Source organism: Pogoniulus pusillus, chromosome 4 (genome assembly GCF_015220805.1).
Source record: "Pogoniulus pusillus isolate bPogPus1 chromosome 4, bPogPus1.pri, whole genome shotgun sequence".
In the NCBI taxonomy this organism is placed as follows: Eukaryota; Metazoa; Chordata; class Aves; order Piciformes; family Lybiidae; genus Pogoniulus; species Pogoniulus pusillus.
In genome coordinates this window covers 22,444,503-22,472,464 of record NC_087267.1, presented here as the reverse complement: position 1 = coordinate 22,472,464, position 27,962 = coordinate 22,444,503, and the positions used below count along the sequence as shown (strand labels likewise).

General features: G+C 47.5%; 1 protein-coding gene across 1 annotated transcript in view; it reads left to right on the top strand.

The window, feature by feature from the left end:
* Window positions 1-27,962, top strand: part of VWF (von Willebrand factor) — a 220,778-nt gene that overhangs the window by 7,292 nt on the left and 185,524 nt on the right. The window contains 5 exon segments of the mRNA XM_064142874.1: window positions 11,051-11,175; window positions 18,997-19,213; window positions 23,618-23,740; window positions 26,743-26,825; window positions 26,827-26,852. Of these exon segments, the coding sequence (XP_063998944.1) occupies window positions 11,051-11,175; window positions 18,997-19,213; window positions 23,618-23,740; window positions 26,743-26,825; window positions 26,827-26,852 (574 nt within the window).

The window sequence follows — 27,962 nt, the reverse complement described above, 5'->3', positions numbered from 1 at the left end:
TCCAGGTCATCCAGGTCCAATCTCCCTGCCATGGACAAGGACACCTTCCACTACAACCAGGCTGCTCAAGGCCTCATCCAACCTGGCCTTCAACAGCTCCAGGGAGGAGGTATTTATGAACTCTCTGGGCAATGTCTTCCAGTGTCTCACTTACCTTCACTGCAACAAATTTCTCTCCAGTCTTGATCTGCCCTCTTCAAGCTTCAATCCATTCCCTCTCATTCTATCATTGAAAGCCCTTGTCAAAAGTCCCTGACTCTGAATATGGCTTTGAGGGACTGATCTCTTGGCCCAGGTGGCCAAGAGAGCCAATGGTATCCTGGTCTGTATCAGGAACAGTGTGGCCAGTAGGACAAGGGAGGTTGTTCTTTCCCTGTACTCTGTGTTCCAGGCCCCTCACCAGTTTCATCACCCTTCTCTGGACATGTTCCATTACCTCAACATCTCTCTTGAATTGAGTAGCTCAGAACTGGACACAGCACTCAAGGTGTGGCCTGACCAGTGTTGAGTACAGGGGAAGAAGAACCTCCCTTGTCCTGATGACCACACTCTTCCTGATCCAGGACAGGATGCCATTGGCTCTTCAGGCCACCTGAGCACACTGCTGGCTCATCTCCAGCTACTCTCTACCAGCAATCCTAGGTCCCTTTCTGCCTGGCTGCTCTCCAGACACTGTCCCCAGCCCGTAGTGCTTCTTGGGGTTATTGGGGCCAAAGTGTAGAACTCTGCAGATGGCCTTGTTAAAGAAGCAGCAGTCACAGGTTAACTATGGACCAGCCTCTATGTGGCAAGAAAAGCAGAGAAGAAATATAACTCCTTCATTAGGATCTAGGGGAAAAACAGGCAAAAAAAAACCCAACACAAACCAGCAAACAAAAAACCCTGGAAAGCTTCCTATAATTTTATTTTTATGTTTAATTATGCTTTAAAAGTGTGAGAACGAACTCTCAGGGGGCAGCTGGCTTGTTTTCTGTGTCAGATCCAATGAACAACAGCCGTGTATGATACAGTCAATCCTGTTTATAAGTCTGGATGGGACACAAACACTTCTCTGCAGGATAAAGTAGTTTAGAAACCAACTATGTCAATGAGAGTGACTCAGCAAAACATCCTCTGTCTGAAGGACAGGATGTCTACAACTCTGAAACCTGCTGGGGAGAATTGATTTGGTGTAAAGAATCACAGAATCACAAAATGTCAGGTGCTGGAAGGGACCTCAAAAGCTTGTCCAGTCCAACCCCCCTGCCAGAGCAAGAGCACCTAGAACAGATCACACAGGAACACATCCAGGAGGGTTTTGAATATATCCAGAGAAGGATAGTCCACAACCGCCCTGGCAGCCTGTTCCAGTGTTCTGTCACCCTTACAGCAAAAAAAAAAAAAATCACCCTCATGTTTACATGATTCCTATGTCTCAGCTCCTACCCATTGCCCCTTGTCCTGTCACTGGGCGTCACCCAGCAGAGCCTGGCTCCATCGTCCCAGCACTCACCCTGCACATCTTTATAAACAAGAATGAGGTCACCTCTCAGTCTCCTCCAAGCTAAAGAGCTGTAGCTCCCCCAGGCTCTACTCATAAGAGAGATGTTCCATGCCCAGACCCCAGTCTCCAGCAAACTGAAGGCAACTGTCTGGAACCCTCAGCTTGCCAAGTCATTACAGCAGGCTCACATTCTGGGTTGGCCTTACCTTTACAAGATCTAATCAGGCTAAAATGAGAGCAAATAAGCTGCAGCTGCAAACAGATAAACAAATGGGTTGATTGCTTCTTCACAGGCTACCAAGAACTTTCATTTAAGGAATGTTACTGTGCTGGTTGGAGGCTAATTCAAACATTGTAATGAGAGAAATGGAATAACTGTTTGTGAAAAGAAAATAATGATGAAGTCTATATCATTCATTGTTTTGCTGAGAGGGATGAAGACCTAGAATATAAATGATCTTCCATCATTTATGTCCTGGGACACTGCCCTATTCATTTCTCATTTGATCTGCTCTGATCTCTCTCCTCTAACACGGCTAACAACTATCAACCTATGCTTTGATGACTTGCTTGTTTCGGAAGGCGTTCAAGAAAAGACTGGATGAGGCACTTAGTACCATGGGCAGAGGCCAATGGGATGAGATTTAACAAAGCCAAGTGCAGAACTCTGCACTTAGGCCACAACAACCCCAAGCAGCACTACAGGCTGGGAACAGAGTGTCTGGAGAGCAGACAGGCAGAAAGGGCCCTGGGGGTAGAATCATAGAATCAACCAGGTTGGAAGAGACCTCTGTGCTAGTTTGAAGGGTCAGGGTCCGTCTGAGTTAGCTGGGGCAAATACAAAGTGTGGGAGGGGCGGGGTAACCCCCAAACCATCACAACCTCCAAGATCATCCAGTCCAACCTGTTCCCCAGCTCTATCCAGTCAACTAGACCATGGCACTAAGTGCCTCAGCCAGGCTTTTCTTGAAGACCTCCAGGGACAGTGCCTCCACCACCTCCCTGGGCAGCCCATTCCAATGCCAACCACTCTCTCTACCAAGAACTTCCTCCTAACATCCAGCCTATACTTTCCCCAGCACAACTTGAGACTGTGTCCCCTTGTTCTATTGCTGGTTGCCTGGCAGAAGAGACCAACCCCCACCTGGCTACAATGTCCCTTCAGGGAGTTGTAGACAGCAATGAGGTCACCCCCGAGCCTCCTCTTCTTCAGGCTAAACAACCCCAGCTCCCTCAGCCTCTCCTCATAGGATTTGTGTTCCAGGCCTTTCACCAGCTTTCTTGCCCTTCTCTGGGCAAGTTCCAATACCTCCACATCTCTCCTGAAATGAGGGGCCCAGAACTGGACATAGTGTGGCCTGACCAGTGTTGAGTATAGGGGAAGAAGAACCTCCCTTGTCCTACTGGCCACACTGCTCCTGATCCAGGCCAGGATGCCATTGGCTCTCTTGGCCACCTGGGAACACTGCTGGCTCATCTTCAGCTACTATCTACCAGTACCCCCAGGTCCCTTTCCTCCTGGCTGCTTTCCAGCCACTCTGTCCCTAGCCTGTAGTGCTGCTTGGGGTTGTTGTGGCCAAAGGGTATAACCCTGCACTTGGCCTTGTTCAATCTCATCCCATTGGCCTCTGCCCACCCATCCAGCCTGTCTAGGTCCCTCTGCAGGGCTCTCCTACCTTCCAGCAGATCGACACCTGCTCCTAGCTTGGTGTCATCTGCAAACTTACTGATGCTGGACTCAATCCCCTCATCCAGATCATCAATAAAGATATTGAACAGGACTGGGCCCAGAACTGATCCTTGGGGAACACCACTTGTGACAGCTGCCAACTGGATGTGGCACCATTCACCACCACTCTCTGAGCTCTGCTATCCAGCCAGTTCTTGATCCAGCACAGAGTGAATCAGTCCAAGCCATGAGCTGCCAGCTTGGCTAGGAGCTTTTTGTGGCAGACAGTGTCAAAGGCTTTGCTGAAGTCCAAGTAGACTACATCCACAGCCTTCCCCACATTCACCAGGCGGGTAACCTGATCATAAAAGGAGATCAGGTTGGTGAGACAGGACCTGCCCTTCCTAAACCCATGCTGCCTGGGCCTGGTCCCTTGGCCATTCTGTAGGTGCTTTGTGATGGCACTCAGGATGACCTGTTCCATGACCTTGCCTGGCACTGAGGTCAGGCTCACAGGTCTGTAGTTTTCTGGCTCCTCCTTACGACCCTTCTTGTGAATGGGTATCACATTGGCCAGCTTCCAGTCTTCAGGGACCTCTCCAGTGAGCCAGGACTGCTGATAAATGATGGAGAGTGGCTTGGCCAGCTCAGCTGCCAGCTCTCTCAGCACCCTAGGGTGAATCCCATCCGGTCCCATGGACTTGTGAGGATCCAAATGTCTCAGCAGGTGCCTTACTTCTTCCTCATGGATTAGAGCGGGACTGTACTGGTCCCTGACTCCATCTGCCACTTCAGGAGTCCAGCTGTCCTGGAGACAACCTGTCCCACTACTGAAGATTGAGGCAAAGAAGGTGTTAAGCACCTCTGCCTTTTCCTCATCCTTTGTCACGCTATTCCCCTCTCTATCTAACAAGGACTGGAGGTTGTCCTTGGCCCTTCTCTTGCCATTCATATATTTAAAGAAACATTTTTTATTTTCCTTGGCAGCCGTGGCCAGCCTGAGCTCCAAATGGGCTTTTGCCTCTCTCATTTTTCCTCTACAAGACCTAGCAACCTCCTTGAACTTCTCCTGGGACACTTCCCCTCTTTTCCAAAGGTGATACACTCTCTTTTTAATCTTTAATTCCTTCAGCAGCTCCTTGCCCATCCACTCTGGCTGCCTCCTTCATCGGCTCATCTTCCAGCTCAATGGCACAGCTGCTCCTGTGCCTTTAGGAGTTCTTTCTTGAAGTAGGTCCAACCTTCCTGGACCCCTTTGTTATCAAGGGCTCTTTCCCAAGGAACTTTCTGAGTTAGTTCCTTAAATAGGCTGAAGTCTGCCCTTCGGAAGTCCAGTGTGGAGGTTCTGTTGATGCCCCTCCTGGTTTCTCCATGTATTGAAAACTCTATAATTTCATGGTCACTGGACCCCAGGCAGCCTCCAACCACCACATCCCCTACCAGGCCCTCTCTATTTGTGAGCAGCAGGTCAAGCAGGGCTGCCCCCCTGGTAGGCTCATGTAACAGTTGGGATAAGAAGTTGTCTTCCACACATTCTAGAAACCTTCTAGACTGCTTCTTCTCTGCAGTGCTTAAGTCCAAGCAGATGTCTGGTAGGTTAAAGTTGCCCACCAGAACAAGGGCAGGTGATCTTGAGGCAGCCTCCAGTTTTTTAAAGAGTAATAAATCAACCACTTCGTCCTGATTGGGTGGTCTATAACAGACTCCAACCAGGATATCAGCCTTGTTGGCCTTCCCCTTAATTCTCACCTATAATGACTCAACTTGATCATCCTTGGTTTCTACCCCCATGACATCCAAAACATTCCTAACATACAGAGCCACTCCCCCACCTCTTCTCCCTTGCCTGTCTCTCCTGAAGAGTCTGTAGCCATTGATTACAGCACTCCAATCATGCAAGTCATCCCACCACGTTTCAGTGATGGCGACAATATCATAGTTTTCCTTCAAGGCTCCTCTTGTTTGTTACCCATACTGCGTGCATTAGTGTACATGCACTTCAGCTGGGCTGCTGCTTTTACCCCTAGCTCTGGCCTACCATCCTCAATTCCCTTTGATTTATCTCTGGTGCTGTCATGTTTAACTCCCTCCCCCTTCCACTCTAGTTTAAAGCCCTCTCAACAAGCCCAGCCAGCTTATGTGCCAGGGTCCTTCTCCCCTTGTGTCAGTTGTACCCCATCTGTTGCTCACAGACCTGTGGCAAGATGAAGTTCCCCAAGATCAAAGAATCTGAAGTTATGTTGGAGGCACCAACCTCTGAGCCATTTGTTCATCAAATACGCTTTTCTATTCCTCTCTGCATTCTAACCTGTGACTACAGGTAAAGATGAAAAGACTACCTGTGCCCCTGCTCCCTCAACTGCTTTCCCCAGTGCCTTAAAGTCCCTTTTGATATCTTTTAGTCCTCTGTTATCAACCTTATAATTCCCTGCATGTGTAACTAATAAGGGATAATAATCAGAGGGCTGCGCTACAGTAGGCAGCCTCCTGGTAACATCCCTGACCTGGGCCCCAGGGAGGCAGCAGAGCTCCCTGTGGAAGGGGTCTGGCTGGCATATGGAGCCCTCTGTTCCCTGCAGAAGGGAGTCACCAATAACAGTTAACTGATCTGTAGCCCTATGTTGGGCTTGAATGAGCTCCTTTGCACAAACAAACTGCAATGGTGGCCTAGACATCCAAGCTCCCCTATCATAGCCATATCCCCCTGAGGAAGCTCTGTCCTGAGTACTATGCAAAGAGTGAAGCTAGGAGCACACAATAAACTCCACGAGCATCTGCTGCAGCCTCTCTGTCTTCTCATATGCTGAGGAGGGTTACCTGGGGCAGGACCTTGAGCTATTTATCCAACACAAATCAGTCAGGTATTGCCTGTTTTAAACAGCCTGTTGAGCAGCTTATAGGCCCCCAGGATTTCACAAGGAGGAAGAACTGCTCTGGCAAGTTGGATGGCAAATCGCTTGTGCTTGCAGAATCACACACAGAGTGTTAGGGGTTGGAAGGGACTTGGAAAAGATAATCCAGTCCAACCCCTCTGCTAGAGCATAATCAAGAGCAGGTCACTTGGGAATGCATCCAGGTGTGTTTGAAATATATTTGGAGGAGGAGACTCCATAGCCTCTTGGGGTGATGGGCAACTATACAGACAGGTTCTGGAAACAGGAAGGTTTGAAGAGCCCCAGAAAAGTACTAAAATGACTTATTTTGAGGAAAACTTGAAAGTGTTAATTGTAGAACACAGCAGAAGGGTTAAAATAGTTAAGTACAAATGTATAAAAAAAGAAAAATGTGGGAGGTATGAAGAAAAAAATTGGGTAGAGGGGGAGAAATTTAAAAAGTAGGTAATCAGTATTACAGGGCCAGAACTTGTCCTAACCTTCAAAACGTAACCTTTGGGTAACTGAGGATCTGCTGGTTACTACCAGTGGCAAGGTGAGACCCTGAAACAGGTTGCCAAGGCAGGTGGTGGAAGCCTCACCCCTGGAAGTATTTAAGACCAGGCTGGATGTGGTTCTAGGCAACCTGATCTAGTGTGAGGTGTACCTGCCCGTGGCAGGGGAGTTGGAACTTAATGATCCCTGATGTCCCTTCTAGCCCTGACAGTTCTGTGATTCTGTGATGTGTTTAGAGCCAGAAGAACACTACTTCAGAGTGAAGCCTGTCTTCTGTTAGTGCAAGTAAAAGGGGATGTATTTAATTTGGCACCTTGGTTCTTACTAGACTAGGTTTAAGTCTTTCTAACCTTTACAGACTGTGATAAGATAAAAGATTTTCATCTTGCATGTGGGGAGGAAGAATCACAGAATCATAGAGCTTTAGTGGTTGGAAGGGACCTCCAAAGAGCAAATCTAGCCTCTGCACCTCAGAGATTAGATGTTGGCCTGCTGGGAAGCAGCTTGGAGATAGACTTTGGAGTCCTGGTGGTTCTCCATGGGACAGCAATGTGCCTTTGTGGCCAAGAACATGAGTGGTCTGGAGTATATTAAGAGTGGAACCAGCAGGTCGAAGGAGATTCTCCTCCCTGGTGAGACTGCATCTGGAGTATTGTGTCCAGTTCTGGGCTTCCCAGTTCAAGAGTAAAAGAGAACTAGTGGAGAGAGCCCAGTGGAGGGCTATGAGGATGATGAAGGGAATAGAACATCTGTCACGATGAAAAGCTGAGGTGCCTGCAGCTCTTTAGCTTGGAGAAGAGAAGGCCGAGAGGTGATCTGAGTAATGTTTACAAACACCTCAAAAGGGTGGGTGTGAAGAAAATGAGGTGAGTCTGTTCCAAGCAGTGCCCTGATACAGGACAGTGGAATATAGACACAAACTGGAACTCAGAAAGATCCACCTCAATGTGAGCAAAAACTGCTTTGGTGTGAGTATGCCAGAGCTATGTGGCAGGCTGCTCAGAGGTTGCAGAGTCTCCTCCTCTGGAGACATTCCAAACCCACCTGGATGTGTTGCTGTGTGACCTGCCCTAGGTGATCCTACATTGGCAGAAAGGTTGGTCCCTTCCAAGCGCCACCATTCTCTGATTCTTCTTGTTGCTTTCTTTTTTCTTCCATTGTGCTGAGTTCTGTCTGCAGAAATGAAAATGTCCTGCCCTTTACTGCCTTTCCCTGTTGTTCTTTTTCCAGAGTCTTTCTGCTTTGGGTCTAGCAGATGCTAAATCTATAGGTTCACTAATTTGTAGCTTACAAAAACAAAGTCTACTGAAAGCCATTGACTGTAGCACATCCACCTTGGCATTCTCAGTGTAGTTCTCATGACGTACACATAGTTCATGTAGGAACTATTGTATTGTTCAGCTATAGTTTGTGTACAGCAGGTAGCCAAATTAAATTGTAGTGTCTATATCTACATATAAGTAATGATTTTAATGTTTTTATGACATGTTGGTGTGTTTGGAGAGCATTTGGGTTGTTTTTCAATAGTCTCTGCCTGCATAAAGCCTTGGGAAGGTAGCAGTGGGAAATGAGAGAATCATTGAATCAACTAGGTTGGAAGAGACCTCCAAGATTATCCAGTCCAACCTATACTGGAACGTGTCCAGGGAAGGGCAACAAAGCTCCAGAGGCCTGGAGCACAGCCCTGTGAGGTGAGGATGAGGGAGCTGGGGGTGTTTAGCCTGAAGAAAAGAGGAGGTTCAGGGCTGACCTCATTGCTGTCTACAACTACCTGAAGGGAGGCTGTAGCCAAGTGGGGTTGGTCTCTTCTGCCAGGCAAGCAGCAACACAACAAGGGGACACAGTCTGAAGTTGTGCTGGGGAAAGTATAGGCTGGATGTTAGGAGGAAGTTGTTGGCAGAGAGTGAATGGCATTGGAATGGGCTGCCCAGGGAGGTGATGGAGTTGCTGTCCCTGGAGTTGTTCAGGAAGAGACTGGATGGGGCACTCAGTGCCAGGGTCTCATTATTTGGACAGGGCTGGGTGCTAGGTTGGACTGGATGATCTTGGAAGACTCTTCCAGCCTGGTTGATTCTATGAAACGAGGCTCTCACACGTAGCAGGGTCTTTAAAAAGCAAAGTGACAGAATTAATACAGTCATGAAAGTAGTTGTATTTTAGCAGAGGCAATCCTTGAATCAGCCAGGCCATAAGTGGCAAAAGAGGAAGAAGGGAACATTCCTTTTCTGAGAGGATCCTCCTTCTCAGAAGGATGGAGCAAGAGGAGGAGAGGCCTGGTTTACATCTCCCAGGAAGAGGCAGCTGTGCACATCAATGCCTTCAGTTTTGTTCTCCTGTGAAGCAGGTGTGAATCAACCCATGCCTGGTTCAGGTGTTGCATGTGTTGGGATAGAGGAACATGCTTCAAGGCACCCTATGAGGACAGGCTGAGGGAGCTGGGGTTGTTCAGCATGGAGAAGAGAAGGCTCCAGGCAGACCTAAGAGCAGCCTGGATGTAGCTGAAACGGGCTGCAAGAAGGCTGCAGAAAGACTGTTGGCAAAGGCCTGCAGGGACAGGACAAGGGCAGTGGTTTGAAATGAGAGCAGAGTAGATTGAGATTGGATGTGAGGAACAAGTTCTTTAGCATGAGGGTGCTGGAACAGTGCAACAGGTTGCCCAGGAAGGTGGTTGAGGCTCCATTGCTGGACACGTTCAAGGTGAGGCTGGACAAAGCTGTGAGCCGCCTGCTGGGAGGATATCCCTGATGACTGCAGAGTGGTTGAGCTAGGTGACCTCTGGATATTACTTCCAACCCAATCCATTCTATGATCTGACACAGAACTACCATAGGCTCAAGCAAATTTGGTATCTAAATCTCTTTGTGTACACAATTTAATTACAGATAACAGAAGAATCAAGGCATGTTGGGAATGATAACTCTTTCTTTGTTGAGGGAGAACAGCTTAATTTTTTCACTGTTATTTTTATTCTATTTTTGCTCTCTAATATGTCTTGGTGAGACTCTGGCACAAGTTGCTGTGGATGTGGATGCCCCCTCCCTGGAGATGCTCAAAGCCAGGCTGAATGAAGCCTTGAGCGACCTGATCTAGTGGAAGGTGTCCCCGCCGATGGCAGGGCGGTCAGAATTGTGCAATCTTGAAGGTCCCTTGCAACCTAAACCATGCTTTGATTTCTTCATTCTGTGTTTTAAATAGTAGGAAAATGCGTAGGTATGCTCAGGCTTCTGCAGATTAGAGCTGCCCAGCAAATCATAGAATCAGCCAGGGTTGGAAGGGACCACAAGGGTCATCTAGTTCCAACCCCACTGCCATGGGCAGGGACACCCTACTCTAGGATCAGGCTGCCCACAGCCTGGTCTTAAACACCTCCAGCAATGGGATCTCAACCATCTCCCTAAGCAACCCATTCCAGGCTCTCACCACTCTCATGATGAACAACTTCCTCACCATGTGCAGTCTGAATCTCCCCACCTCCAGCTTTGCTCCATTCCTCCTAGTCCTGTCACTCCCTGAGAGCCTTAAAAGTTCCTACCCAGCTTTTCTGTAGGCCCCCTTCAGATCCTGGAAGGCCACAGGCCACCACCTTCTGGTCACCTGGGAGCCTCCTCTTCTCCAGAATGAACAGCCCCAACTCTTTCAGTCTGTCCTCATGGCAGAGCTGCTGCAGCCCTCTGAGCATCCTCGTGGCCCTTCTCTAGACACACTCCAGCATCTCCACATCCCTCTTGTAATGGGGGCTCCAGAACTGGATGCAGTACTCCAGGTGGGGTCTCAGCAGAGTGGAGTAGAGGGGGAGAATCACCTCCCTTGCCCTGCTGGCCACACTTCTCCTGATGCAGCCCAGGATCTGGTTGGCTTTCTGGGCTGCAGGTGCACACTGCTGGCTCATGTTGAGCTTCTCATCCACCAGCACCTCCAAGTCCATCTCCAGTCACTCACTGCCCAGCCTGGATTTGTGCTTGGGATTGCCTTGACCCGGATGCAGAATCTTGCACTTGGTCTTGTTGAACCTTGTGAGGTTGGCTTGTGCCCACCTCTCCAGCCTGTCCAGATCCCTCTGGATGACATCCCTTCCCTCCAGCGTGTCTACTGCATCACACAGCTCAGTGTCATCAGCAAACTTGCTGAGGCTGCACTCGATGCCTTCTGTCCATGTCACTGATAAAGATCTTGAGCAAGACTTTGTCCCAGGACTGATCCTTGAGGCATTCCACTTGTCACTGGCCTCCACTCCTCTTACGAACATGCATGTGTGGAAAGTGCTGGGATCTGCCTTCTATAGGCTTTAGTCTGTCCTTGAGCTCAGAGGTCCTCTGCTACAGTCAGTCCAGATGATTGGAAGTGTTTCATCTACAATGACTCTGTTTGGAATTGAAATTAATTTGATAAAACAGTCTTCATTTTTAGAGCTATCTTTCAGTAAACTATGGCACTGATAGCAGCCAGGAAAACTCACTTGTTGCTCAACCCCCCTAAACCCCACTCTGTGCTTCTCTTCTTCCTTCTCAGGGACCCTTGTGGCAAACAGCTATGATTTTGCAAACTCCTGGGCTTTGCACAGTGAGAACAAGAGGTGCAAGAGAGTGCTGACTCCGAGCAACACCTGCAACATTTCTTCTGATATTGCAGAGAAGGTTGGTGCAACCAGATGCCATTCTGCTTTTGGTTTTCTCCTGTCTGAAGGCAGTTTGCCTGTCCTTTGTCAGAGAAACATACCTGGATGCAATCCAGTATGATCTGCTCTGGCAGAGGGATTGGACTGGATGATCTTTATGGTCCCTTCCAGCCCCTAATGGTCTGTGGTTTTCTGAATGCTTCCTTGAATCTATGTATACAGCTAATGTGGTCATGACTCCGCAAGTGGTTGGGCTACAAGGCCTAGGAGGTACCCGTTTTGAGTTTCTAAGGTGCAGCGTCCTCTGAAGGTAGCTACATGGATCACTGATCTTGCTGCTGCAGCACTGGAACAAGGTGTGCAGCTCTTCAGTCAGCCTGGCAGGAGTTAACCACAGGGCTGGTGGAGGTACTTGCTGTGGCACAGCAGGGTCAGCTGCAGGCAGAAGGTTGAAATGACACTTGCACAGCAAATTGCTGGGCTGTTTGTGGGCAACTCTAGCCTCTTTGTGAGCCAGAATGGGACTGGATACTGAATACAGTTGGATGCTTGCAGTTCCTGGTCTGGTAACTGTGCCCTCTCTGCAGAATCTGGCTGGCAATGGCAGGGGAGTTTCTACCCTGGGCTGCCTGGTGCTGTAGAAAGGCAACTTTGGAGGCCACATGTTAGGACTCTCCTGAACAAAGGAGATGCTCTCTGTAGGTGTTGCAGAGACTTTGTGCCACTAGGCTGTTTCCCTCCCAGGAGGAGGAGATTCCTTTAGCTTTGTGTATTGATAGACTCTCTGATTCATCGAAGAAACACAGAAACAACTTCTCCCAGCCAACCTCAAGACCCTCCTTTGCTGCATTGACCTTTTCCTTCTCCTCTTTTTATGGAATCACAGAATGGTCTGGGTTGTAAGTGACCTCCAAAGGTCATCTAGCCCAACCTTTCACAAATACTCACTTGTTCTTTGTTTCTCTTAGTCATAGGTAGACATACACAGCTCAGGGAGGAAAGTAGCTTGAACAGAGGTTTACTGCATTTGGTATACTGACTCTCATTGAGCCTTCACTGAGGGTGTGCCCCTGATCTCATGTACTCTGTGGTAAATCAGAATGATCTGCTTGTTCCTAGCTAACTTATTCCAGACTGTAGCTATCATTTTCTTGCTATGCAAGTCCTGTAGACCAATACCTGTTAAATTAAGCTTAAAGAATTTCCTGCAATGTGTCTACTCCACAGATACTGAGTGTTGGTTTCCCTAGTTCCTTGGAGAAAGCTAACTAAGACTTGGACAAGCTTGCACAGAGTTCTGCATATTTATACTTGCACTGTTTTTGAGTGGGGAAATTTGTGTTAGTCATGTGCAGAAGTGCTGCAAGGTGTGGTTGTGCCCTTTAGTAACACAGCTTCAGCCTGTCAGCCAGCAGACTTGTCAGGAAATACAGCAGTGAGCTAGTTTGAGCCTAGCTGGGATATTTTGGTGAGAATGATTAGACTATAGGCTGTGAAAAGGAAACAATGGTGATGTCTACTGTACTCATAGGCTTGCTGAGATATATAAGAACAAGAACATAAACATAGATAACAGAGTTGCTCTCTGGGGCTGCATGAACTTCTCTCTCTAACCTAACTTGATGCCTGACTAATTCATCTGCTTCCTAACCCTCTGGCCAACCCTCCAAACTCACCTTAAGTGTAAGGCAAAGTCTGGGGTAAGGTAGAGGGGTGGAGAGAAGGTAGAAGGGTGGTTGAGAGCCCCTCCTGGGGACTCAGGTTTCTGGGAGGGCTGTTGTGTTTCTGTATTACTTTTTTAACTTGTATATTTCTGTCTATAGCTGTAGATATTGTAAATATCTGCTTGTATATTGTGGTAAGCTGTAAATATAAAGCTTCATTCTTCAAGTTCCAGATTGACTGAACTTAGTCTGGGTGATTTTTCCTAAGTGTGGTGGGGTGGGGAACACCCAAACCATCACAGGTTGGGTGCTGACTTCAGGTCAGAAATCTCCATCTTGCTTCCTTAGAGCTAAGCCACTGTGTGCAGGACACTTCTCTCCAGGTCAGGATAGAGTGAACCCCTGACTTGAGTAACGATGCATGATGCCAAGGGTGTGACTCAAGTCTGAGGAGTTTCAACCTGGCTGAGATGTTTTCTGAGAGCCAGGATTGTGTTTTAAACCCAGCTGCAATTCTAGAACAGGGCTAATTATTGGAGCTGCTTGTGCCTGCTGGCATTTTTTTTCTTGTTCAGGCAAGTTTAACCTGTAAAAAGAAATGCCAGCACTGCAATCGAGACCAGGGATTGGCATGCAGGGTGAAGTCCTGCCTGGTGGGCAGGCTGCAACAGTTGTGGGTTTGATGCAGGTTGTGGTAGACATTGATGGTTTTGTGGGATAAATTTTGCCCCCCCTCACAAAGTAGATGAAATTATTTTCTGTCTCAAAGTGAGCTCATGGTCTCACAGCATTTAACATTGGCTTAATTTATTCACCCTGCAAGGCTAATCACAGTGCTATTATTAGAAATCCAACCAAACCAGTCCCTCAGAAGAATGCAGGGCTTCTTAATAGTCTGCTTTGTTTGTTTGCTTCAGCTTCAGGAATGTAAATCTCCTCCATCTCAGCCTGCTTCCCTTGCCAGGCGGTCAGCTGCTAGATGAGGAAAACAGCTTTGGTTTGCTCCATGCCTTCTGTCCCCAACTCAGGGAAGATCTGTGGTTTTCTTTGCCCTCTCAGCACACTACAAAAGCTTCCTTCACCAGATGATTTCTGATTTCTTTGCAAGATGCAACCTTATGAAGTTCAGCAAGGCCAAGTGTAAGGTCCTGTGCCTAGGTCAGGCAACCCCAAGCACAAACCCAGGTTGGGTAAAGGAATGCTTGAGGGGCAGTCTGGGGAAGAAGGACTTAGGGGTGTCAGTGGATAACAAATTCACAGTGAGTCAGCAATTAGAGTTAACCAGGTTGGAATAGACCTCTAAGATCATTGAGTCCAACGTAACCCTTCTAGTCAGCTAAACTATGGCACTAAGTGCCTCATCCAGCCTCCTCTTAAACACCTCCAGGGATGGTGACTCTACCACCTCCCTAGACAGCCCATTCCAATGGCAGTCACTCTTGCTGTGAAGAACTTCTTCCTGACATCCAGCCTAAACTTTCCCTGACACAGCTTGAGGCTGTCTTGTTCTGTGACTGGGTGCCTAGTGCAAGAGACCAACCCCATCTGGCTACAGCCTCCCTTCAGGTAGTTGTAGAGAGCAAAAATGTCTGCCCTGAGCCTCCTCTTTTGCAGGCTGAACACCCTCAGCTCCCTCAGCCTCTTCTCACAGGGCTGTGCTCCAGCCCTCTCACCAGCCAGGACACATTCAAGCACCTCAACATCTTTCTCAAATTGAGAGGCCCAGACCTGGACAAAATACTCAGGGTGTGGCCTAACCAGTGCTGAGTACAGGGGAAGCACTTCCCTGATCCTGCAGGTCACACTATGTCAACAGTTGCGGGCAGCCCAAATGACAGCCATGTGCTGGGCTGCATCAAAATAACGGTGACCAGAATGATGAGGGAGGTCATTCTGCCTCTCTGCTCTGTTGAGACCCCATCTGCAGCACTGGGTCCAATTCTGGTGCTCCTAGCTGAGACATGGAACTGCTGGAGCAAATCCGGAGGAGAGGCATGAGGATGAACAGAGGGCTGCAGAACCTCCTCTATGGGGACAGGCTGAGAGAGTTGGGGCTGTGCAGCCTGAAGAGAAGGCTCTGGGGAGACTTTAGAGCTATATTTCAATATCTGAAGGGGACCTGCAGCAAGGCTGGAGAGGGGCTGTTTAGGAGGGCTTTTAGGAATAGGATGAGGGGCAATGGTTTGAAACTGGAGCAAGGTGGATTTAGGTTGGACATCAGGAGCAAGATCTTTACAATGAGAATGGTGAACATACAGGAACAGGCTGCCCAGGGATGTGCCTGAGACCCTGTCCCTGGAAACATTCAAGATCAGACTCTGGGCAGCCTGATTCAGATGCCCCTGCTTGACTGTAGGGGAGGAAAGGACAAGATAAGGAGAAGGCACCTTGAAGGGTCCCTTTCAACTGATGCAATGTGTGAATCTCTGCATTGTTTTTTAGGTTGTATCTCCTTAAATGCAAATGTGAAGCAACAGACAAATGCAGTTCATGCAGCAGCAGAAGGCAATGCCACAGAAATTAAAAGAATGTACAAAATTCCACCTACAGCTCTGTGTTGGGACTGAGGCAGAGAGGTCAACAAGTTTGTGGTTTCTATGGGTTATCAGTGCCAGGACATGGGCAATCCACTTAAAGAAACAACACAGAACTCATGCAGGAGTCAAGGGAGAAATTTCAAGGCTGTCACCTTTATTTTGGATGCTACAGCCACTTCTGCTGCTTTTAATCTTACAGCCACTTGTACTTGAAGTACTGTTTCAGCCTGGGGCTTTACTGCTTGGTCTGGTGGGGTTTGATATTTTGATATCTGTGTGTTGCTGCTCCTAGTGTTGTTGTTCCATAAGCAGGAGTGTTAGAACAGTGGGTGAGCCTGGTGCTCACCCTGTATGTGCCTCATCCCACAAACTAAAGAACAGGGAGCGATTTTACTTCAGCCTGACTGCTGAGCTTTGATGAAATGAGGAAAAATAAAGAATCCACAGAATGACTTAAGTTGGAATATGCTCACGGAGGCCATCTAGTCCAACTCTCTGCTTGCAACAAGGCTGTGCTAGCTCAGGTTGCTTTGATCCTTATCCATTCATGTGTTGAATGTCACAGAATGTTAGAGGTTGAAAGGGGTCTCTGGAAATCTTCCAGTCCAACCCCCCAGCCAGAGCAAGACCATAGACTCTAGTGCAGGTCAGACAAGAACACTTTCAGACAGGGCTTGAAAGTCTCCAGAGGAGGAGACTCCACAATCTCTGTGGGGAGCTTGTTCCAGTGCTCTGTGACTCTCACAGTAAAGAAATTCTTCCTCCTGTTGAGCTGGAACTTCCTGTGCTGTAGTTTACATCTATTGACCCTTGTCCTATCACAGGGCACAAGTGAACAAAGGCTGTCCCTGTCCCTCCCTTGCTGACCCATAGCCCTCAGATATTTATTGACATTTATTTAGGTCCCCTCAGTCTTCCTGTGCAGATTAAACAGCTCCAGGGCCCTCAGCCTTTCCTCCTAAAGTATTGAGAGTTGTGGCTCCATGGACATATCTCCAGAGACATAATGTGAAACATGGATAAATCCAAGCAGGCATAAAGCAAAACTAAAACTTTCACCGTGAGGGTGGTCAAAGACCTGAACAAGTGTTCAGATAGGCTAAAAGGTGAGAAATCTCCAGCTGTAATTCCTTGTATAAAATACTCCAGTCTCACCACGTGTATTAAAGAATTTCTTCCTATGCTCCAGTCTAACCCTGCTTTCCCTCAGCTTCAAACCATCCCCCCTTGTCCTGGCTCTAGACATCCTCATGAAAAGTTCCTCTGCAGCCTTCCTGTAGGATCCTTTCAGCTATTAGAAGGCAGCTTGAAGGTCCCCCTGCAGTCTTCTCCATGCTGAACACCCCCAGCTCCCTCAGCCTGTCCTCACAGCAGAGGTGCTTCAATCCTTGGATCATCACTGTGTCCTCCTCTGGACTCTCTCCACTAGCTCTGCATCCTCCTTATGCTGAGGACACCAAACCTGGAGGCAATACTGCAGGTGAGGTCTTATCAGAGAGAAGTCAAGGGGCAGAATCCTCTCTCTTGTCCTGCTGCCCACACTCCTCTGGCTGTAGCCCAGCACAGGGCTACTTTCTGGGCTGCATGAGGGCACTGCTGGTTCCTGGGAAGCTTCTCAGTAACCAATACCCTCAAGTCTTTCTTAAGAGCTGGTTTCAACCCAAGCCCAAGACTAGAGAACAATATGGGATGGTGGTGAGGGGACAAAAGTGTTATGGGTTTTTTTCTGTTCAGAATATCCTTTATTTGCAAAGGCACTTTCACATCTAACATTTACTTGTTTGTTGTACATATGGTCATAAAAGGTTATTTCTACCACTTGTAATGTTTAGTAGAATACATAGAGGCTGAGCTCTGTTGCAATGAAGCAGTTTAGTTTTGTTACCATTTTGACAAGGCCATTACCTTATGAAGAAAACTTATTAATGGGCTTATTGCATATACTGCTCTTCTATTGCATTTGATGGTATCTGCACCAAGCCTTTCATCCAGGAACTGCTACATTGCTCATCCTCTCTATGCCCCTGAATTCACTTTTCATTATATCACTTTCATTTTGAAGTTCTGCTTTAAGAGCTTTTTTTTGGCTGCTGCTGTTGTTGCGACTTCTACCCTGAGAGTATGACCTAAGAGTGGCTTTCTAGTACCTGAAGGGAGCCTCTGAAGGCTACAGAGAGACTCTTTCCAAAGGCCTGCAGTGACAGGATGAGGACCTCTGAAGGTCATCCTGCAGTCAGCAGGGACATCCTCCACTAGACCAGGTTGCTCAGAAACTCTGCTGTAATCAGAATGGTTTGGGTTGGAAAGGCTCTCCAAAGCTCATCTAGTCTAACCTTCCTGCAGCCATCAGGGACATTTCTCCACTAGAGCAGGTTTCTCAGAGTCTTATTGAGCCTGACCTCAAGTATCTCCAGGGATGGAGCCTCAACCACCTCCCTGGGCAACCTGTTGCAGTGTTCCAGCACCCTCATGCTAAAGAACTTGTTCCTCACATCCAATCTAAATTTGCTGTGCTCTCATTTCAAACTATTATCCTGTCACTGTAGGCCTTTTCAAACAGTCCCTCTGCAGCCTTCTTGCAGTCCCTTCAGATTTTATCTAACAATTACTGATTAGGAGGAGGAAAATATGCTTTGATTGTGCTAGGTTTATACGAGGAAAGAATTTTTCCCTTACCTGAACTCAGGTCATCCTTTCAGAAACCTGCACTAAGGACCTCAGCCTTACTGAACTATGACATAATGCATGCTTAAAAGAATGTATTTGGGAACCTTGCTTGAAGAACTCAGCCAGAAACTAAGCTTTCCTTAGGTTTTGTTTGATGTAGAGCTGAGTTTCATCTTGGCTTGCTGCTGTCTGAAAGGAGAGGTCTTGTCGCCTCATCTCCATCTCGCTGTGCAGTCCTTTCCTTACACTGGCTGCTATTGTGCTGATGTAACAAGAGCAGAACAAATTGCTTTTCTTGCCTGGCTGGTGTTTTTTTTTCCTTGCCTTTTATTCGAGTTAAATTGACCTGTTGTGCATTGGGCAAGCCAGCAGGAGAGGCAGGAACATGTGGTCAGAAGTAGGAAACAAATTTGATTGCTTGAATTTGAGTCAGACTTGATCTTTCCCTCGTTATCTAAACGGGGGTCTGGTGTTTTTTTCTCTTCTGTTGCAACTTCTTTGTAAGTTTCTCTTCCTAATGTCTCTGTTTTCCTGTTATTCCAGATGCTATCTGGTTCCTCCCTGGGTAGAACACAGGTCTTTGTTTCCCTCTGTTTGCTAACTGATGTGATTCTGGATGAAAACTCCCTCCTATGAAGCTCCATTTTATAAAAACCAGCATGTTAATGTAATAGATGTAGCTCATTACTAAGTCCTAACTATGATGTTATGTAACCACGTGGTGATATTAAATCATAGAACCACAGAATGGTTTGGGTTGGAAGGGACCTCTAAAGGTCATCAAGACCAACCCCCTCTGCAGAAACATCCTTGACTAGATCAGGTTGCCCAGGCTGTGATGTTATTCAATAACAGTGATGACTGTGTTTGGAAAAAATCTGGGTTTTCTCCTTCCTTCCTGAGCCTTATAATAACAACTCATTTTGTGCCTTCCCCCCTCCCCCCTTCCTTTGTTCTTCACTTCTTGTGCAGGGTGTCATGGAAACCTGTCAGCTGCTAAGGACGTCTTTGACCTTCTCCCGGTGCCACCATCGGGTCGATCCGGAGCCCTACATCAGTCTGTGTGAGAGAGACATTTGTTCTTGTACCCAGCACGTGGACTGCCACTGCTCAGCCTTCCTGGATTATGCAAGGAGCTGTGCTCAAGAAGGAGTGATTTTGGATGGGTGGCCTGAAGAGAGCTCATGCAGTAAGTTGAGAGGTTTATTCCTAGGTTCCTTGTACTACATGAGATCGTTGATGTCATTTACCTGGAGCTGAGCAAGGCCTTTGACACTGTCCTGACCACATCCTGGTCTCCAAGCTGCTGACACATGGGTTTAATGGGTGGACCACGAGATGGATAAAGAACTGGCTTGACGGCTGCACCCAGAGAGTGGCTGTCAATGGCTCCATGGCCAAGTGGAGGCCACTGACAATTGCAGACCCTCAGGGATCACTCCTGGGACCAGTCTTGTTCAACATCTTTGTGCATGCCATGGGCAGAGGCATTGTGTACACCCTCAGTAAGATTGCTGATGACACCAAGCTGTGTGGTGCAGCAGACAGGCGGGAAGGCAGGGATCCATCCAGAGGGACTGGGCAGTCTGGAGAGGTGGGCACAAGCCAACCTCACAAGGTTCAACAAGACCAAGTGCAAGATTCTGCATCTGGGTCAAGGCAATCCCAAGCACAAATCCAGGCTGGGCAGTGAGTGGCTGGAGAGGGACTTGGAGGTGCTGGTGGATGAGAAGCTCAACATGAGCTAGCAGTGTACACCTGCAGCCCAGAAAGCCAACCAGATCCTGGGCTGCATCAGGAGAAGTGTGGCCAGCAGGGCAAGGGAGGTGATTCTCCCCCTCTACTCCACTCTGCTGAGACCCCACTTGGAGTACTGCATCCAGTTCTGGAGCCACTATGACAAAAGAGATGTGGAGATGCTGGAGTGTGTCCAGAGAAGGGCCACGAGGATGCTCAGAGGGCTGCAGCAGCTCTGCCATGAGAACAGACTGAAGGAGTTGGGGCTGTTCATTCTGAAGAAGAGGAGGCTCCCAGGTGACCTTCTTGTGGCCTTCCAGGATCTGAAGGGGGCCTACAGAAAAGCTGGGGAAGGACTTTTAAGGCTCTCAGGGACTTAAAAGAACTAGGGGGGAGATTCAGAGTGCACATGAGGAGGAAGTTGTTCATCATGAGAGTGGTGAGAGCCTGGCATGGATTGCCCATGGAGGTGGTTGAGGCCCCGAGCCTGGAGGTGTTTAAGGCCAGGCTGGATGAGGCTCTAGATGGCCTGATGTGGCATGAAGTGTCCCTGAGCATGGCAGGAGGATTGGACCTGGAACTGGATGATCCTTGTGGTCCCTTCCAACCCTGACTGATTCTATGATTCCACACTTGTCTGGTAGATCTCTATTCTGCAGCTGAGAACAACTATGGTGTTTTGAAGATTTTGATTTAGGTTGGCTGAGGTGTGACAAGTTACAATCTGAAGTGTCTATCACTTGGATTTATCTGAAGTGCATTTATTTGCTCCCCCTTTAGCTGTTCATCACCTACCTTTTCCTCCAAGTTATCCCTAAAGAAGGATTGTTTGAAACATATATGAAGATCCTGAGCTGTTACAGGTCCCACTTTAATATATGAAGTCAGTGAAGACTTAATTGCTACATAAAAGCATAGAGAGGATGTTCAGGATGGCTCTGAGGTGACTTTATTATGACCTTTCAGTATCTGAAGGAGGCCTACAACAAAGCTGGGGAGGGACTTTTTATGTTGTCAAGTAGTGATATGACTGGGAGGAATGGAACAAAGCTAGAAATGGGTAGATTTGAGTCGGATGTTAGCAAGAAGTTCTTCAGCATGAGGGTGGCGAGACTCTGGAATGGGCTGCCCATGGAAGTAGTGGAAACCCTATTCCTGGAGGTGTTTTAAGGCCAGGCTGGATGGGAGTCTGATCTAACATGAGGTGTCCTGCCTATGGCAGGGGGAATGGAACTAGATGATCCTTGTGATCCTTCCAACCCTGTCTGATTCTGTGATTCTACTTTACGTATGGATGAGATGTGTTGGGCTATTCAGCCTTTGCTTCTCTCTCAGTATCCTTGTGACAGGCTCTCCTTGACATTTTTTCAAAGACAATTGATTAATTTTTATTCACTTGAACCAATTGCACTGAAATTAATGCTCCAGAGCCATCTGGAGGAGAACGGCTTGGGGGTATCAGTTGAGGGGAAAACTCCCCAGGAGCCAGGAATGGTTGCTAGCAGCCCAGGCAGCAGCTGTGTGCTGGGCTGCATCCAACCCAGGGAGAGCAGCAGGACAGGGAGGGGTCTGCGAGACCCCACCTGCAGCACTGCCTCCAGCATAAGAGACCTGGAGCTGTTGGAGTGAGTCCAGAGTAAGCTACAAAGATGATCAGAGAGCTGGAGAACCTCTCCTTTCGGGACATGCTGAGAGAGTTGAGGTTATTAAGTCTGGAGAAAAGAAGATTCTGGGGAGACCTTAGAGCAGCCTTCCAGTACCTAAAGCGGGCTACAAGAAAGCCAGGAAGGGGCTTTTGACAAGGGCTTGGAATGATAGCATGAGAGGGACTGGATTGAAGCTTGAGGGCAGATTGAGACTGGGAAGAAATTCTTGGCAGAGAGGGTGGGGAGACACTGGAACAAGTTACGGAGGGAGATTGTGGATGCTCTCTCCCTGGAGGTGTTGAAGGCTAGATTGGAGTAGGGCTTGAGCACCCTGGTCTACTGTGAAGTGTCCTTGCCTGTGACAGGGGGACTGGAATTGGGTGGTCTTGAAGGTCTCTTGCAACCTAAAGCATTCTATGAATCTCTGAATTCATGTTGCTTCCCTTGAGCCAGCTGTTGCATAGGCTTGGAGATCCCGGTTGTATCTTTGAAAGCCAACCTTTTATTAGCCCAGTTTTGCTGAGGTCAGAGGCCCTGATTGCATCTCTGCTGAAGTTTTGCAAGCAGGAATTGCGCAGATAGATTCAGATGATGGTATTTATAGAGGAAAGGTCACGTTTGCACCCAGCATTGCTATGCACTTGCAGCTCCGCTGGAGAACCCACTGAAATACCTGCCCACAGAAATTAGTAAATCAATCACCTAATGTCATTATCCCAACAATTATTTTTCTTCCCTTTTGTGTTTTAAAAGGGAGACAATGAGAATTTGTCTGCTTTCCTATGGTGCAAGCTAGGGAACCAGTTTTATGCCAAGTCTGCCTTTAAGTAAAGCTATGAATAAGCTAAAGTGTTCCTGAGAGTTTCAGAGGACATTTCTAACCCTTAACTTCACAGTTTTTCTTCCTGACTCAGAGGAAAGAGAAGAGGCTTGCTACAATGTCAGGAGCTCCAGCTTTGGAGTCCTCAACACGTGGACCTGATGGAGCAGGTCCAGAGGAGGGCCCTGATGACAACTGGGGGCTGGAGTAGCTCTGCTACAAAGATGGGCTAGGGAAGCTGGGATTCTTCAGCCTGGAAAAGAGAAGGCTCCAGGCAGACCTAAGACCAGCCTGCCAATAGCTGAAGGGGGCTGCACAAAGGTTGCAGAGGGACTGTTTGCAAAGGTCTACAGGGACAGGATGAGGGCGATGGTTTGAAATGAGAGCAGATTTAGATTGGATGTGAGGACCAAGTTCCTTAACATGAAGGTGCTGGAACACTGCAACAGGTTGCCCAGGGAGGTGGTTGAGGTCCCAAGAGATGAGGCTTGAGAAGACTGAGCAAGCTGCTCTAGTGGAGGACGTCCCTGCTGACTGCAAGAGGGTTGGATTGGATGACCTTCAAAAGTCCCTTCCAACTCAAACCATTCTATGATTCGTCTAGTTAATGATGCTTCCTCAGGAGGTGATGACAGTTGCATGAGGGACATGAAATGCTCTGCTGTATTGGAAGGACCTGGCGCTGGGCACACTTTACCAGAGTGTGAGCCAATGCTGAAGCCCTGGAGTCATAGCAAACAAGACTGCTCCTTAATTTTCCTGCCACCTCCTTCAATAGAAGATTTGCTGAAAAAGGGCAGGCTCTAATCTTTTCTTCCCACTGCATGCCCACGAAGTCTTGTGGGGTATGTCCATGCATGAGAATGAAGGAAGAGCTAAAAATGTGTGCTTGCCTAATGCCCCATCTCAGATAATGACAGTGGTGCAGATACCACAGCATGGGTATTTTCCTCTGCTGGCAGTCTTCTGGAAGCAAATGGAAATTTGAGAGTCTTAACTGTATCCCACTTGCCTCTGGAGACAGAAACCAGCAGAATTTCAGGAATGAGTGGAGTAGCAGCACAGTTTAGCAGTACAGAGCGTGCTTGTCTGTGCAAACTGCTTTGATACTGTCTGTGCTTGTTTGATCTTCACCTGCCTGGCTTCAGTGATTAAGACTCACTTTGTTAGCAAAGAATGTGGCTTTGATTTGCTTTACAGAAGAAGCTGACAGATGATGTTGCAGCAAACTGGAAATCAAGTGTACACAGTGCTTCTGAGAAAGAAAATCAGTGATTGGAAAAGGATGAGAACTTTTTTGGTGTCTCCATGGTTCAGCTTTTGATAATTAAGGGTTTTATTGAAGCATTATTGAGAATTTTACTTTTCTAACTTATTTTAATTGTTTCAGGGCCAAGTTGTCCAGTTGGCATGGAATATAAGGAGTGCATATCCCCCTGTGCCAGAACCTGTCAGAGCCTGAATATCAACGAAGTGTGCCATGGACAATGTGTTGATGGCTGCAGCTGCCCTGGTAATTTATTTATTTGGGTTATTTTACAGCAAAACACTTGGCAGTGCTGCTACATATTTTATTAGAAGAAGGAGAGCTGTGTCTTCCCCTTAGACTGTCCTGAAGTCAGATACTCTTTTCTGGCACTGTGCCCTAAAATAAAGCAGCTCCTACAATGCCTGGATGCTCACTTGATGAAAGGGCCATTTTTGAGAGCCAACTGAAAAAAACCCCAAATGTTTCAGTGGAAAAATCAGCACCATCTCATAGTTCAGGATTGCTTTTCTTGCTGAGGGGCTGCTTACCACTGACACATCGAGATCCCTGCTGAATTGCTTTGGCTTAAGAGCATCCAGTTAGAGAAATAAAAGAACAGAGAACAGGCTGAAGGAATTTCTTACAGAAGCTCAGTATGTGTAGAGCTCACAGTGTAATTCCAAAGCACTTCATGAATCAGACAAAGGGCTTCACTTGTTTGAATTCATTTGTACAGGAGCTTGGATTGGCTAACCACTAGTCTTCTTTCTCTGTCTGTTGTGTTTGAGGTAACTGTAGGAAGACAGTTTTTGATTCCTGATTGCAAAGCTCCCTAGGCTCCCATTTCTAACTTTTTTGGGTTTTCTTTCTTTGGATTTTTTTTTTTGAGGGGGGAATATGTATGTCAGGTTTGTTGTTCTTGTTTGGCGGTTTGGTTGTTTGGCTTTATCTTGATTTTTTGTTTTGTTTCTGTTATTTTGGTTTGTTTTGTTGGGTTTTGGTGCTTTTTTTTGTTTGGTCTTTCTGGGTGGTTTGGGTGGTTGGTTTGTTTGGTGGGGATGATGGTGGTGGTTGGATCTCTGGGCTTGCAACGTGCCAGCGGTGGTGGTTTGGATCTCTGGCTTGACACGGCAGCAGTGGGTGGTTTGGATCTCTGGCTTGGCAATGGACAGGGGTGGTGGTTTGGATCTCTGGCTAGGCATGGCAGCGGTGGTGGTTTGGATCTCTGGCTTGGCATGGTCGGCTTGGATTCTCTGGCTTGGCATGGCCCAGGGGTGGTGGTGGTTTGGATCTTGGCTTGGCATGGTGGCTTGGATTTTGGCTTGGCAATGTGGCATGGTGCGTTTGATTTCTGGCTTGGCATGGCAGCATTGGTTGGTTTGGATCCTTGGTTGGCAGTTGGGGATCTTTGGCAGGGCACGCCGGTAGGGATCTGTGGCATGGAGGTGATCTGGGGTTTGGGTGTTTCTTTTTTCTCAATAACACTATCTACACTTGGCCCTTCTAATCTGGACTTTGTGCAAATACACAGAGGTCTTCACTGTTTCCTTGTACAAAATAGAAGTGTAATGGAAGCTCACTGGAGACCACAGTCTGATTTCCTGAAGAAGGCAGCAGTGACAACATAACCTTGTTTATGTTGCATTCAGAACTTAGTTGCAGAGCTGTCAGCCTCTTACTGGAGGCTCAAAGCTGTCACTGTGGACCTGGAAGGATGCACATAGAGCATCACAGGTGACATAGCTGGACACAGGAGCTTGCTTTGTTGTGAAGGATCTAAATTGTTGTATTTGAGAGCTCCTAGAGTGCTGGGAAAGAGCTAAGGAGATATACTCTCTGGCTGAGCAGAGACTCTTGCCATATTCTTTCCACTGATGGTTGTACTGGTCAATTCAGTACAGAAAGGGTCTAAGGGGGCAGGAGTAGATAAATAGAGAAATAGAAGGTCAGCAGAAAAGGTATTGCATGAGGACTGAGTAGATTGGTACGAAGGGACTGCATGCGAACAGAAACTTTGGTTCCCTCCAGTGCTCTGAGAGGGAAAGGTTCTGTTTCAGTAAATGTCTCAGGTGTTTTTGCTTACGTGCAGCATGCAGCTACTTTCGTTGCAGTAAATGGAGTTATAATTGCTAAGGGGGAAAAAGGGTGGATGTTCTGTTGTCTTCTGCTCTCTGGAGAGCTTACACCACTCTTACATTCTCAGATCTTGTTTTGAGTATCTCCCACTGAGAGGATTTCCTCCTAGCAGAGATCTTTGCAGGCAGCTCTATGGGAAGAATGGGAGAAAGAGGCCTTACCTTGTCAGCATTGACAGCTGTTGCCAGGACAAAAGGCCAAAATCTCTGTAGGCAACTAGAAGGAGTCCCTCAAACAGGACAAAAAACAAAATGCTTTGCAAGAGCAGCTCTTTTGAAAACAAAGGCATATCAACTACCTCTTAACATGGGGATCTCAGAGAAGGACACTTGTTCTTCTGTTGCCTGCCTGTGATGCAATCTTCAATGAGTCTGGTAACTCTTCTATACCTCCACTTATCCTTCTAAGAGGAATTCCATATGGAGTGGGTAGTTGTAGCTGTGTACTCTGGAAACCTCAGTAGCAAGATCCAAGTTGGAAGTTCACAGGATATTAGAGGTTGGAAGAGACCCAAGGAGATAGAGTCCAACCTCTCTGCTGGAGCAGGACCACACAATCTAGCACAGATCACAGAGGAACACATCCAGACAGGCCTTGAAGGTTAGCCCTTTCCCTTTTGTCCTCCTGCAGAAGCTGAGAAGAGAAGACACAGCTCCATATGATAATGTTTCTTTCAGGCCCTGTCTGATAGACTTTCCATTACTTTGTCTCCTGTCCTCTTACAACACATAAAAAACCTGTCTGGACATCTTTTACTGCAGCATTTTTCCAACAGTTCAGCTTTCTAGACTGACTGTTTAATTCAGCCTTGGCTGACATGTGCTCCAATATGTTGTTTAGGACTGGGGGTGCTTGCTCAAGAAATGGCTCTTCTGAGAGCACGCAGCGACCGCTCTGTTCAGTAGATTGGCGGGAGTACGTAGCATTAGAAGCGAGAGGAGACACCAGCCCTCATGAGACTTTTTGACAAAGCCCTCTTTTATATTGCTGTCTGTGACTAACTGTGGATAACAATGCATGTGAAGTCCTGCCAAGTGTCCTGAAGAACTAGTAAATCTGTTTGTTTTTGTCTTTTTGTCCCTTGTGTGTGTGTGTGAAATGTACATCTGCTACTACCTGGTTTTATCCAGAGGGGAAGCTCCTTGATGGTGAACACTGCATTGAAACCTCTGACTGCTCCTGCATCCACTCTTGCAACATTCCTCCTGGCTTCATCCATCTCCCAGGACTGCAACTCATGGTAAACTCTGCATTGCTCTGGATCATAGAATCAAGCGGTTGGAAGAGACCTCCAAGATCATCCAGTCCAACCTAGCACCCTCACAGCTAGACAACCAACTACACAATGGCGACTAAGTGCCTCATCCAGGCTTTTACAGAACACCTCCAGGGACAGTGACTCCACCACCGCCCTCGGGCAGCCCATTCCAATGCCAATCATTCTCTTTGGGGAAGAATTCCTCCTAATGTCAAGCTTATGTTGCTCTAGATAAACACTGTCCACAGGTTAGTGACAGGTGTAGATGATTTTTTTCTTCCCAGATATCACAGAATCATTCAGGTTGGAAAAGATCCCCAGGATCATGAAGTTCAACCGATAACCCTACTCTACAAAGGTCACCCTTAAACCATATTCCCAAGCACCACATACAAATGATTTTTTAAACACACCTAGATTGGTGGTTCCACCACTTCCCTGGGCAGACATTCAAATGCTGACCCACTCTTTCTGGGGAAAAAATGTTTCCTAGTGTCCATCTAAATCTCCCCAGTCTCAGCTTGAGGCTGTACCCTCTTGTTCTATCATTAATTACCTGTGAGAAGAGACCAGCAGCAGCATCACCACAAAAGTCCTTTCAGGTAGCTGTTGGACAGTCATGAGCTCTCCCCTCAGCCTCCTTCTTCAAACTGCCCATTTCCAGCTCCCTCAGTCATTCTTCATAAGATTAATTCTCCAGGCCCTTCCCCAGCTTCGTTGCTCTAAATCTCCCTCTACTTTTAAAGTGTCTTTCATTGGCAAAGGAGCTGCTCTCTTACTGGAAATGCAAGTCCCTTCCAGAAGTGAGCTGCTCACAGAGACAAAGTCAGCTCTGCTTTTAAAGGCATATTAGCTAGAACAATGTAGCCTCATAGTCCTTTCAAAGAGTGCTGGACCTGTTTCCTGTGGATAAGACTGACCAGCAAGATTCCCATGTCTGGTTAGTGTCAGCAGTGGTGTGTTTGCTTTGATTTCCTATGATTATTTAACCTCTACACCCCCATTCTTTCCAATAGAAGGTAGCTTGGAGTTTCAATGCAAAGCTAACAAATCTTTCCAGCTGCATGGCTTGGGGGTTACCTTTCTGGCCCT